General features: G+C 39.3%; 1 protein-coding gene across 3 annotated transcripts in view; it reads left to right on the top strand.

The window, feature by feature from the left end:
- The window catches only part of UBE2W (ubiquitin conjugating enzyme E2 W), an 84,544-nt gene that overhangs the window by 32,706 nt on the left and 40,124 nt on the right, over positions 1–11,714 (top strand). For all 3 annotated transcript variants that reach the window (XM_017520171.2, XM_017520170.2, XM_037735437.1), the window contains one exon: positions 11,353–11,444. In XM_017520171.2, the coding sequence (XP_017375660.1) occupies positions 11,353–11,444 (92 nt within the window). The remainder of the gene's footprint in view (positions 1–11,352; positions 11,445–11,714) is intronic.

Genomic DNA, 11,714 nt, shown 5'->3' with positions numbered 1-11,714 from the left:
TGAACCCAGGAGGCAGAGGTTGCGGTGAGCCGAGATCGCGCCATTGCACTCCAGCCTGGGTAACAAGAGCGAAACTCCGTCTCCAAAAAAAAAAACAAAAACAAAACAAAACAAAAAAGGATAGAACTTGCATTTCTCCAGGATTTGTATTTGTATTTGTTTCTACCAGTTGCCTTGAGGCCACCACTTCCTGGACTACTTTTGATTAAATCCTTCCTTAATGTTCTCAGGTAGCAGGAATTCAGACTGTGAATCCATGTGGATTGAGGTTATGAAATTTCAGGGGAGAATGTTTTTTCTTCCTTCAACCATTGCTAAGCTTACAGTAGGCAAATTTCATTGTTGTCTCTTTGCCCATTTTCTTGTTCACCTTTCCATTGAGGGATCATAGTTTCAGCTCCTCTGTTAGCGTCTTCACTTTGGATTTACTATTGGGTTTGTTTGAAATCTCCATGGCAAAATCCAGTCCTAATCCTTATATTTCAAAGTTCCTGCATTCACTTTGTCTTTGTTTTCTCTGTAATTATCCAGGGTATATACTCTGCCATTGTGCTAGGAATGAAAGTCTGGTTAGTCCTTGAAACATATTCTTACTTGGCTTTCTGCATACGACAGTTTTGGTTTTTCTCCTCTCTCGCCTCATCTTTTAGACACCACTGTATTCTGAAAGCATTCAGAAATTATTGAACATTTATTTCCTTTTTTGGGCTGTGGGTTCTTAAGAAGAGAAATCATGAAGTCCTGACACTTTGTGCATTTCTGTCAGACTTTTGAAAAATTTAGCTTAAACTAAGATTGAATATCTCCATTGCCTTCTCTTTCCTGAAAGGGAAAACAGTTTCAATAAGTAATTGTTAGAAATGTAATCAAAATTCAGTAGGAGGGAAAATGTTTCCTTACTTTGCATGAGTTTAGTTCTGTTTAAAAACGAAAAAAAAACCGAATTCATTGCCTCACATTTCCCTCTGAAAGGAGAAGTGGCCACTGTTAGAATTGTTTCTTAATGTTGTTAGGGAAAAAATAATAGCTACTTCTTAGTGTAATGCTATTAATACTAATATGTGTGGTATTCGTATTTTTTTCCATCATGCTCTCCTGTTTTTAACCTTTTACCTTTAGTTGGTTGTTAGATGAAATTGGAGAAAACATTCTTGGTCATTTTATATACAGTTATATTAACATATCATATATGCCCACATTTTTAATGTTTTTCCTTCTCATGTTTGTATTTTTCCCTTCCCTGAATGAGGATTTCTACCCTTTAGGATAGTTTCTCAAAGTGTCAATTTGAGATGCAACTTAACAAAATGTGAGATCGGTATACCTCCCCCATCCCCTTAATTGACTTTATTTTTCTTCACATTTTAATATATCATATAGTACAGTGGAGCCTTGAAACAACGAGTTTGAACTCTATGGGTCCATTTCTATGCAGATTTCTCCCCCCAATTCCCAGCATTTTAAAGCTGAGTATACAGAGAGTTGATTTTTATCTGTATGCAGGTTCAGCCCCTGGGATATGTGGATTTTGGTATGTAGAAGGAGGCAGCTGCTGGAATCAAGCCCCTGAGGATACAGAAGAACAACTGCATACTTACTAGTTTTGTTTTTATTTATTGAATATCTCATCCCTCACTAGAAAGTAAATTTTTCAAAGTAAGGAATTTTATCAGTTTCTTGGTTGATATTTTGCCATTATTAGCATCTAAAAGGGATATATTCTGTTTTTCCAGTTTTGATTCATAACCACAAGAGTATAATTTGAATTTTCTGTGCTTTACTTTTAACATCTGTTAATGTGGGATATTTCAGAAATGAATTAGTTTAGAAGCCGAACTAATTTAAAAATGAATGAGCTTTTGGCCAGGCACTGTGGCTCACACCTGTAATCCCATCGCTTTGGAAGGCCAAGGTAGGCGGATCACTTGAGGTCGAGAGTTTGAGACCAGCCTGGCCAGCATGGTGAAACCCTGTCTCTACTGCAAATACAAAATTTAGCCAGGTGTGGTGACGCATGCCTGGAGTCCCAGCTACTTGGGAGGCTCAGGCATGAGAATTGCTTGAGCCTGAGAAGTGGAGGCTGCAGTGAGCCAAGATTGCACCACTGTACTCCATCCAGCCTTGGTGAAAGAGCAAGACTCTGTCTCAAAAAAAACCCAAAAAACCAAAAAAACACAGAAAACAAATGAATGAGCTTTTTAGGATGTTATTTAAAATATTTGTTTTTTTATTGTTGTTATTTGTTTTTGTTTTTTGAGATGGAGTCTTGCTCTGTCACCCAGGCTGGAATGCAGTGGCACACTGCATTGCTCACTGGAGCAATGCACACGGCTCACTGGAGCCTCTGCCTCCTGGGTTCAAGTGATTCTCCTGCCTCAGCCTCCCAAGTAGCTGAGAGTACAGGTGTATACCACCACACCTGGCTAATTTTTTTGTATTTATTTATTTATTTATTTATTTTTTAGTAGAGATGGGGTTTCACCATGTTGGTGAGGCTGGTGTGAAACTCCTGACCTCAGGTGATCCACCCACCTTGGCCTCCCAAAGTGCTGGGATTACAGGCATGAGCTACTGTGCCTGGCCAAAATACTCATTTTTTAAATTTATTTATTTATTTTTAACTAGGAGCATTTTTTAAAATGTCTTTCATGATACAAAACAACCAGGAGCATTTCATTTGATGTACTATTCATTCTAAACAGTAATGTTCCCTACTGAAGAACTAAGTAGTAGTGCTTTTTCAGTACTGATTTACCCATCATCTCAGCTCTCTGAAATATCAAACTTAAACTAATATGTAAGTATAGGCATTTGTTACCAGTTGAGGGTGTCCGGGTTCTTGGTGTTTTGAAGAAAGGATTGGACAAAATGCACAAACAAAGCAAGGAAAGAATGAAACAACAAAAGCAGAGCTTTATTGAAAATGAATTATATTTCACAGGGTTGGAGCAATAGGAGCAGCCACTCAAGGGCCCCAGACACAAAATATTCTTGCTCTGTCACCAGGCGCCAGGCTGGAGTGCAGTGGCGCGATCTTGGCTCACTGCAACCTCTGCCTCCCGGATTCAAGCAGTTCTCCTGCCTCAGCCTCCCGAGTAGTTGGGACTACAGGCATGCGCCACCATACCTAGCTAATTTTTGTATTTTATTAGTAGAGATGGGGTTTCACCATATTGGCCAGGATGGTCTCGATCTCTTGACCTTGTGATCCGCCCGCCTCGGCCTCCCAAAGTGCTGGGATTACAGGCGTGAGCCACCGCTCCCGGCCTTGACACAAAATATTCTTAGGTCCAAATACCCACTAGAGATTTCCTATTGGTCACTTGGTGCTCACTTCTTGTAAATGAAGTGGTGGCTCACAGTCAGTCTGATTAGTTCCAAAAAGCAGTCAGTTAGAGGCTGGGCATCTTTTTTTATATTATATAAAATTTCTCCTCAACCCCTGTAGTAAGTCCCAGTCATAGGGGAGAGTAAATACCAGGAGTAATCCTTCACATGCATTCAAGTAGAAAATAGTTTTAGGAACTGAACCAGTACCTTTTTTTTTTTTTTTTTTTTTAGATACAGGGTCTCGCTATGTTGTGCAGGCTGGTCTCGAATTCCTGGGCTCAAGTAATCCTCCTGCCTTGGCCTCCTAAAGTGCTGGGATTACAGGTGTGAGCTATGATGCCTTGGCTGTGTCACTCTTAAGTTGAGGGTCATATAACCCAGGCTGTTGTAGTGATCTAGAGTAGAGATTTTTAACCATGGTATTATAACATATAGATTTGGCATTCCATTTTGTGGTATGTCCCAGTACATTGTCATTGACAATATTTAACTATGGAGTTTGTAGATGGTTTTCTTACCAAAAAAAAAAAAAAAAGGAGTAAATAAGTGTGGTTTCATGTCATCGATTTATTTTTATGGTGAGGAAGGAGAGAAAGGGAGCTGGCTGCTGTCTGGACTATAGAACCATACAGCAGCCAATTCTGATAGTGTGTAATCATTGATCTCTGTGGTATTTAGATGTGTCAGAATCCTCTTACTGAATTTGTAAACCTATTTGGGTATCTTTGAAGAGCTCAAATTCCTGGGTGCTTTGCAGACTTGAGCCAACACAAGATAAGGACTAGAGTTTTTAGGTTTACTTCAGATTTGAGATGCATCAAAACATGTAAGAGTTACAAAGAACGTAAATTCTGTACCTGGCTGACTTTTTTGGATGGAAGAATAAGAAAAAGGGAACAGTCTCTGCTGGGCTGAGATTCATTTGCAAATAAATTTACACCTTTATGTCTGCGTACTCCTTTGCAAATTCTGGGAATAAAGTGCATATTTAAAGATGTAAGTGATTCTTCGGCCTCAGACTCCTGAGTAGCTGGGATTACCAGGCACGTGCCACCATGCCTGACTAATTTTTATATTTTTGGTACAGACAGGGTTTCACTGTGTTGGCCAGGCTGATCTCGAACTCCTGACTTCAGGTGATCCGCCTGCCTCGGCCTCCCAAAGTGCTGGGATTACAGGCATGAGCCATTCTACCTTATCCACTTAATTTTTTTTAAATGCATTTTTTCCATATTTTAACATCTTTCAAACTAGGATATGTATTATTGATGGTGTGTCATTGTTTAATTGGCAGCAGTTTTTCTTTCCTGATGTTACCTAAAATAATGATACATCTTACAATTGATTGTGTGTCTTAGATTTAGAGGACAGTGGTATATTTGTAATATATTTGTGATTAATTTTCCTATACCTCACCAATTTCGGGACAGACGGGTAACATCTGGCTATGAACTACTTGAACACTAATTTTTCATGTCCTCTTCCCTTTTTTCCCCCATGGTTTCTGGGTGTTTCTGTTGCTTTAGTTCTGCAGTTATTTTCCGTTTTGTAGTTATCCCAGTCTGTAGTTGCCATTTTCCCTGCTGCCTGGGAAAGCAGGCCAGTATTGCCATGATGGTTTTATAAGCCAGTGGTCTCATTGCTTTAGCTAGTGTTCTGTCCTAAATACTAGTGTTTCTTATCAAATGTGTTAACATTTTGTCTTCATTTGTATGGTGAATGCAGCCTCATGTGCTTATAGCTTTCTGGATTATATGACTTCTAAAAGGTCATAGTAGTTCTTCATATTTACAAACAAAATGTGAGTTTTCATTTGTCTTTACACTGCGACTCTTTAAATACTTTTCTTCAGCTCTTCTGTGTCCACATTCGGGAAACTTAGAACTAGTTTCTTAGAATCATGACTTCAGGATTTTTCCTTCCCTGTCTAATGGAAAAAATTTTTTAAATTAAAAAAAATTTAACATGTAAAATATAAAATTTTTTGTATCCTTCCCGGAAGGATACACCTAAGGGTGAATTCTCTGTTTTTATGAACCTGCAAAATAGCTACTACACTTTGTTTGACCTTCCACTCTTTGTATCTTTTTAAAAAATGTTTTATTTGTGAATGTATGTACTCATTTAACTCCCCAAATACTGGTTGATCTCTCTCTGTTGCAAAGGATGTGAATATGCAAGTCAGTTTATTGCCTAGTAGCTAAGATGGCTGGGGTCTGGCATGAATTGTCTTTTTTTTTGTTTAATGTAACTCCACCCCCTCAGTAAAAAAGCATGGTCCAGTGAATGTCTTAGATTGTGACTTAGTGATATTGATGAGGAAGTAGATGATAGTCTCTTCTGGGATTGAGGGAAGGATGGAGCAGTGGTCCTGTATTATCTGTAGTGATAGGTAAGTGTTATGCAGTGCATAACAAACCCTTAAACTTAGCGATTTAAAGCAACAAATGTTACCTCACAGTTTCAAGGGTCAGGAATCAGAGAGGCATAGCTGGTTGGTTCTGGCTTAGTGTCCTTCTTTAGTTTACAGGTAAGATACTGGCCAGGGCAGTAGTCATCTGAAAGCTTGACTTGGAGGATCTGCTTACAAATCGCTCACATGGTTGGTTATTGGTAGGAGGCTTCAGTTCCTCACTATGGAAGGCCTCTCTAAATTTGGCTCTTCTCAGCATGATAGCTTGATTCCTCCAGAGCAAGTGATTTGAGAGAGAGAATTACCAAGACGGAAACCATAGTTTTAAAAATAATCTAATCTTGGGAGTGACATACCATTTCCGTGTATTCCGTTGGGAGGGAAGTACACAAGGGTGTGACTACTAGGACCTTTACAGTTCATTGGGAGTTCTCCTGAAAGTTGGCTGCCACAGATCCATTTCTTTGTGGCGATGTAAGAAGTCTAAGGGTGGGGAGACTTCACTATTATGTTCAGGAGATCAGGGATAATGATACCAATACAACGCTTTTTTAGTTTGCTTTTGTTTTCTTGTGTTTTGCTTGGTAGCTATGCAGATTGATTCTCCTTTATATACTTGCTTCCACTCAGAAGGGCTATCATTCTTGGCCTAGTAAAGTTCTCAAGATCTGAAAGATTTCTGCAGCAGTGTTTCCCAAAATACGGTCCTTGATAAAGCTTCTTTGAGATGCTCTATACTCAAAGGGTTCTGTTATCTTTGGAAACCTCCTTTTTGTTGTTGTTGTTGTGTTTTTTGTTTATTTTATTGAGATGGAGTTTCACTCTGTAGCCTAGGTTGCAGTGCAGTCTCCCAAAGTGCTGGAATTACAGGCTTGAGCCACCATGCCTGGCCTTGTTTAGTTTTATTGGAGACAAGTTCTTGCTGTGTTGCCCAGGCTGGACTTCAACTTTGACGCTCAAGCAATTCTCCTGCCTCAGTCCCTTGAGTAGCTGGGACTACAGGCATGCTTCACTGTGCCTAGCTATTTTTGGAAACCTCTTTATGTCATCTTTCTACCTTTGGACAATCACTGTAAAAGTTAGTATATGAAAAGTTCTGTTGAAGAGGCCAATTCTTGTTTGACCCAGCTTTGAAAAAAATATACTTGATCACAGAACTCTCGTTTGTTAATATCAGTAGAAAATAATGAAAACCTTATTCTAACATATAAATTTGCCATAAATTTGTCTGTCTTTATTCAAAACAAGCAAATTTAAAGTCTGTTACAGCGATTCACAGCAGAGTTTTCTATCTGTAGTGGTGTTGTATGGCTAAGCTTATTTAAAGTGTCATAAATTGAAAAGACCTAGAAACATTACCATACTGATAGTAATATTTCACTGTTCAAAAAAAGAAGAAACCACTTTTTTTTTGAGACGGAGTTTCACTTCTGTTGCCCAGGCTGGAATGCAATGGCATGATCTTGGCTCATAGCAACCTCCGCCTCCCGGGTTCAAGTAATTCTTCTGCCTCAGCCTCCAAAGTAGCTGGGATTACACGTATGCGTTACCATGCCCAGCTAATTTTTGTATTTTTAGTAGAGACAGAGTTTATCCATGTTGGTCAGGCTGGTCTTGAACTCCCGACCTCAGGTGATCTGCCTGCCTTGGCCTCCCAAATTGCTGGGATTACAGGCATGAGCCACTGCTCCCTGCCTGAAGGAACCACTTTTTAAGCAGAGAACTCTTAAGTAATGAACAAGTATCCATACTTGTCTTCTTCACTTTAAGAAAAGACTTATGCTGGGTGCAGTGGTGGTGCCTGTAGTACCAGCTACTTGGGAAGCTGCAGCAGGAGGATCACTTGAGCCCAGGAATTCTGGGCTGTAGTGTGCTATGCTGATTGGTTGTCCACACTGAGTTTGGCATCATTATGGCGACCTCCCTGGAGTAAGGGACCACCAGGTTGCCTCAGGAGGAGTGAATGACCCAGGTCGGAAATGGAGCAGGTCAAAACTCCCATGCCAATCTGTAGTGGTATTGTGCCTGTGCACTCCAGCCTGGGCAACTTAGTGAGACCCTATCTCTGGAAAAAAAAGAAAAAAAGACATAGTAAGAATCTTTATAACCTTGCATGCAATTTTAATTACATTGTTTATTTGGTTGTTTTATAATTCATAAATTAGGGACTACTGTGTTTTTTGTTTGTTTTGTTTTGTTTTTGCCTTGTTCTACACTGAAAAAGAATGGACACTGATGGTAACAAGGGAAGAGGCATACAATAAAAAGCTGTACAAATAAGTATGCAAAATACATAGCCATTTTAGGATACCTAGGATGTAGGAAGAAAATCTCAACATATCTCACATCATAATATGTTGTATTATGATGTTCTAAAAATGACGTTCACAACAATAACCTTGAAATATTAAACCATGTGAAGGTGGTCCTATTTATGAAGACAAATAGATTATAGATTTAAATTACTTAAAAAAAATTATATATATAGAATTGTTTAACATTTTATTAATATTTTCTTTTCTTTTTTTCTTCTGATTTGATTCTTGTCACAAAGCCTAACATTTTCAAAAGGCTTTTTGCGTAAAGGGTTACTTTTAGAACTTCTCTGGAAAGCTTGTCTGTGAAATGACATTCTTTTAAGGATTATGGAGAACTGTGGTTTTTATAATTAGAAAGCAGCAAAGGAAGCACTGCTAAAACTTCTAAGCACTTTTTTTTTTTGAGACAAAATCTTGCTATGACACTAAGCTGGAGGGCAGTGGCGCAATCTCTGCTCACTGCAACCTCTGGCTCCCGATTCAAGTGATTCTTCCGCCTCAGCCTCCCCAGTAGCTGGGACTACAAGCTTGCACTACCATGCCCGGCTAATTTTTGTATTTTTTAGTAGAGATGGAGTTTCACCATGTTGGTCAGGATAGTCTCTCCTCAGCCTCCCAAAGTGCTGGGATTACAGTCCTAAGCCACCATGCCTGGCCCTTTTAAGCACTTTTAACCCAAGCTGTTAAGATCTTACACAGGTTGAGCATCCCCAATCTGAAATGTGAAATGCCCTGAAATCTGAAACATTTTGAGTAGCAACATGACACTCAAAGGGAGTGTTCACTGGAGTATTTTAGATTCTGGGTTTTCAGATTTGGGATGCTCATCAAGTAAACCCGAAACAGTTCTGGCCACAAGCAGTTCAGATAAGGGTTACTCAACCTACAACCTCAATATAGTAGCTATGAAGTCTTGATGTTTTATAGATAACTGGCTATTCATAACTGCTTTAGTGTTGAAAAAAAATTTTTTTTTTTTTTTTTTTGAGATGGAGTTTCGCTCTTGTTACCCAGGCTGGAGTGCAATGGAGTGATCTCGGCTCACCGCAACCTCCGTCTCCTGGGTTCAGGCAATTCTCCTGCCTCAGCCTCCTAAGTAGCTGGGATTACAGGCACGTGCCACCATGCCCAGCAAATTTTTTGTATTTTTAGTAGAGACGGGGTTTCACCATGTTAACCAGGATGGTCTCGATCTCTTGACCTCGTGATCCACCCGCCTCGGCCTCCCAAAGTGCTGGGATTACAGGCTTGAGCCACCGCGCCCGGCTGAAAAAATTTTTAAAACTGCTTTAGCATCAGTGTTGAAATATTTTTTCCAGTGTGGAAGAAATCATTTTGTGAACTGAAACTTCAAAGCAATTTTTTTAAGTGTAGGATTAGCCATTGTGCAAAACTTAACTGGTCAAGCAGTTAATACACATATCCCATTGAAGAGTTTTGTGCCTTTCAGTTTTTGTACATAACAAGGGAATTATAAGTTTTTTTACTTTTTATTATGATTTTTTTTTCTTATTTTTGTTTTATTTTTGAGACAATCTCATTCTCTAACTTAGGCTGTAGTGCAGTGATACAACTAAGTTCGCTGCAGCCTTGGCTTCCTGGGCTCAAAAGATCCTTTTGCATTATCCTCTGAAGTAGCTGGGAGTACAGGTGCATGCACCTATGCCTGGCTAATTTTTTTTTTTTTTTTTTTTTAAAGTATCTCACTGTGTTGCCAAAGCTAGTCTCAGACTCTTGGGTTCAAGCAGTTTTTCCACCTCTCCCTCCTGAAGTGCTGAGATTATATTCATGAGCCACCACACCAGCCTACTTGTTTCCTCCATAAATCTGCCAGTCTTTGGGAACTCGTGTTAAAAATTCTAGAAACTTTTCTACTTGTAGTTTGAGCATCAGGCTGAACTTTCTCCTCTTTTGCAGTTTGCCTGTATTTTAAAAGCAAATCAGGGCCAGCACAGTGGCTCACACCTGTAATCCAGAACTTTGAGAGGCCAGGGTGGAAGGATCACTTGAGGCCAGGAGTTCAAGACCAGCCTGTGCAACATAGTGAGACCCTGTCTCTACAAAAAAAGTTGTTTTTAATTAGCCACGCGTGGTATTGCACACCTGTAGTTCTAGCTACTTGGGAGACTGAAGCAGAAAGATGGCTGGAGCCCAGAAGTTCTAGGCTGCAGTGAGCTGGGATCATGCCACTGCATGCCAGCCTGAGTGACAAGTGAGGCCCTGTCTCTTAAAAAATCAACAACAACAACAACAGAAATCTAGTCAAACTTTAAGAAGAAACTGTAGCTGTTGTACCTCATGAGATTGAAGATCCAGTCTGGAGTTCCTGGAACATCAGAGGAAGTGGTTCTTCCAGGATCTTTTCATTGAGTGAAGACTGACTCTTTTTTTGACTTGTGACAAGGCCTTACTGGACAGAAAGGTCATATAGACCTCCTTTGCCTTTTCCTGCATCTGCTTATCATGCATTAAAGAAATTTTTACATGCTAGCCAAAAAAAAATATTTTCTTCATTGATATTTTTAAATTCCCTAAATCTTTTCATGCCTTCTAAGTCTTCCAGCAGATTTTCCAGGAAAGCCACCCATTTGGCTGTGCTCTTGAGGCTCTGGTGGCTGCTGCCGGAACTACCTTTACTGTCATGGATGTATTTACTGGTTTATATTAATGAATATTATAATGCATACAGATGAAGAGATGCATGAGGGAAGGAATGTGGAGCTTCCATGTCCTTTCCAGGTGTGCTACCCTCCAGGAAGCTCCTCATGTTCAGCTGCCTGGAAGCTCTAGTGTTGAAATAGTTTGACAATAGATTGTGAATTATAGGACAGGCTCTTCAAATTTTGAGCAATAGGTATATAGAATATATAAAGGACTAGTAAAGGGGAAAGATATGGACGTTTGGAGGAAATTTAATCAATAATTTCAGATTGGAGAAGGATATTATCAAGGATAACTGGAAGGATGTGTTTCTAAAACAGGCCAAGTGTGGTAGCTCACACCTGTAATCTCAGCACTTAGGGAAGCTGAGGTTGGGAAAATCGTTTGAGGAGTTCAGTACCAACCTGAGCAACAAAGTGAAACCCCTGTCTCTACCAAAAAAAAATTAGCTGGGCATTGTGGTGTACACCTATAGTCTCAAGCTACTTGGGAGACTGAGGTGGGAGGATTCCTTGAGCCCAGAAGTTTGAGGATGTGGTGAGCTGTGATCACACCACTGCACTCCAAGCTGGGTGACACAGACCCAGTCTCAAAAAAAAGGGACAAATTATTATTCATGTTCTTTTCTAGAAACGACTACAGAAAGAACTGTTGGCTTTGCAGAATGACCCACCACCTGGGATGACTTTAAATGAAAAGAGTGTTCAGAATTCAATTACACAGTAAGTATTTAGTTTTTAAACTGCTCTTTCTTTGTTATCGATAATGTATGAATGTTCACCTACTTTTTAAAATTACAAAATGATTTTCACATTTCATCTTACTCTCTTTCACCAAGAGGTAAATACAGTAAACAGATCTTATTCTATGCATTTATATATATAATCAGTATCATATTATACACATTATTGCATAATTTGTAAAGCTTTTTTTTTTTAAACTATCTGGTAAATTTTTAAAATTTATTTTTCTTTTCTTCTTTTTTTTTTTTT

This window comes from Cebus imitator, unplaced genomic scaffold (genome assembly GCF_001604975.1).
Source record: "Cebus imitator isolate Cc_AM_T3 unplaced genomic scaffold, Cebus_imitator-1.0 Scaffold810, whole genome shotgun sequence".
Lineage (NCBI taxonomy): Eukaryota > Metazoa > Chordata > Mammalia > Primates > Cebidae > Cebus > Cebus imitator.
Note: the sequence above shows the minus strand (reverse complement) of the source record. Positions and strands in the feature narration are given on the sequence as shown.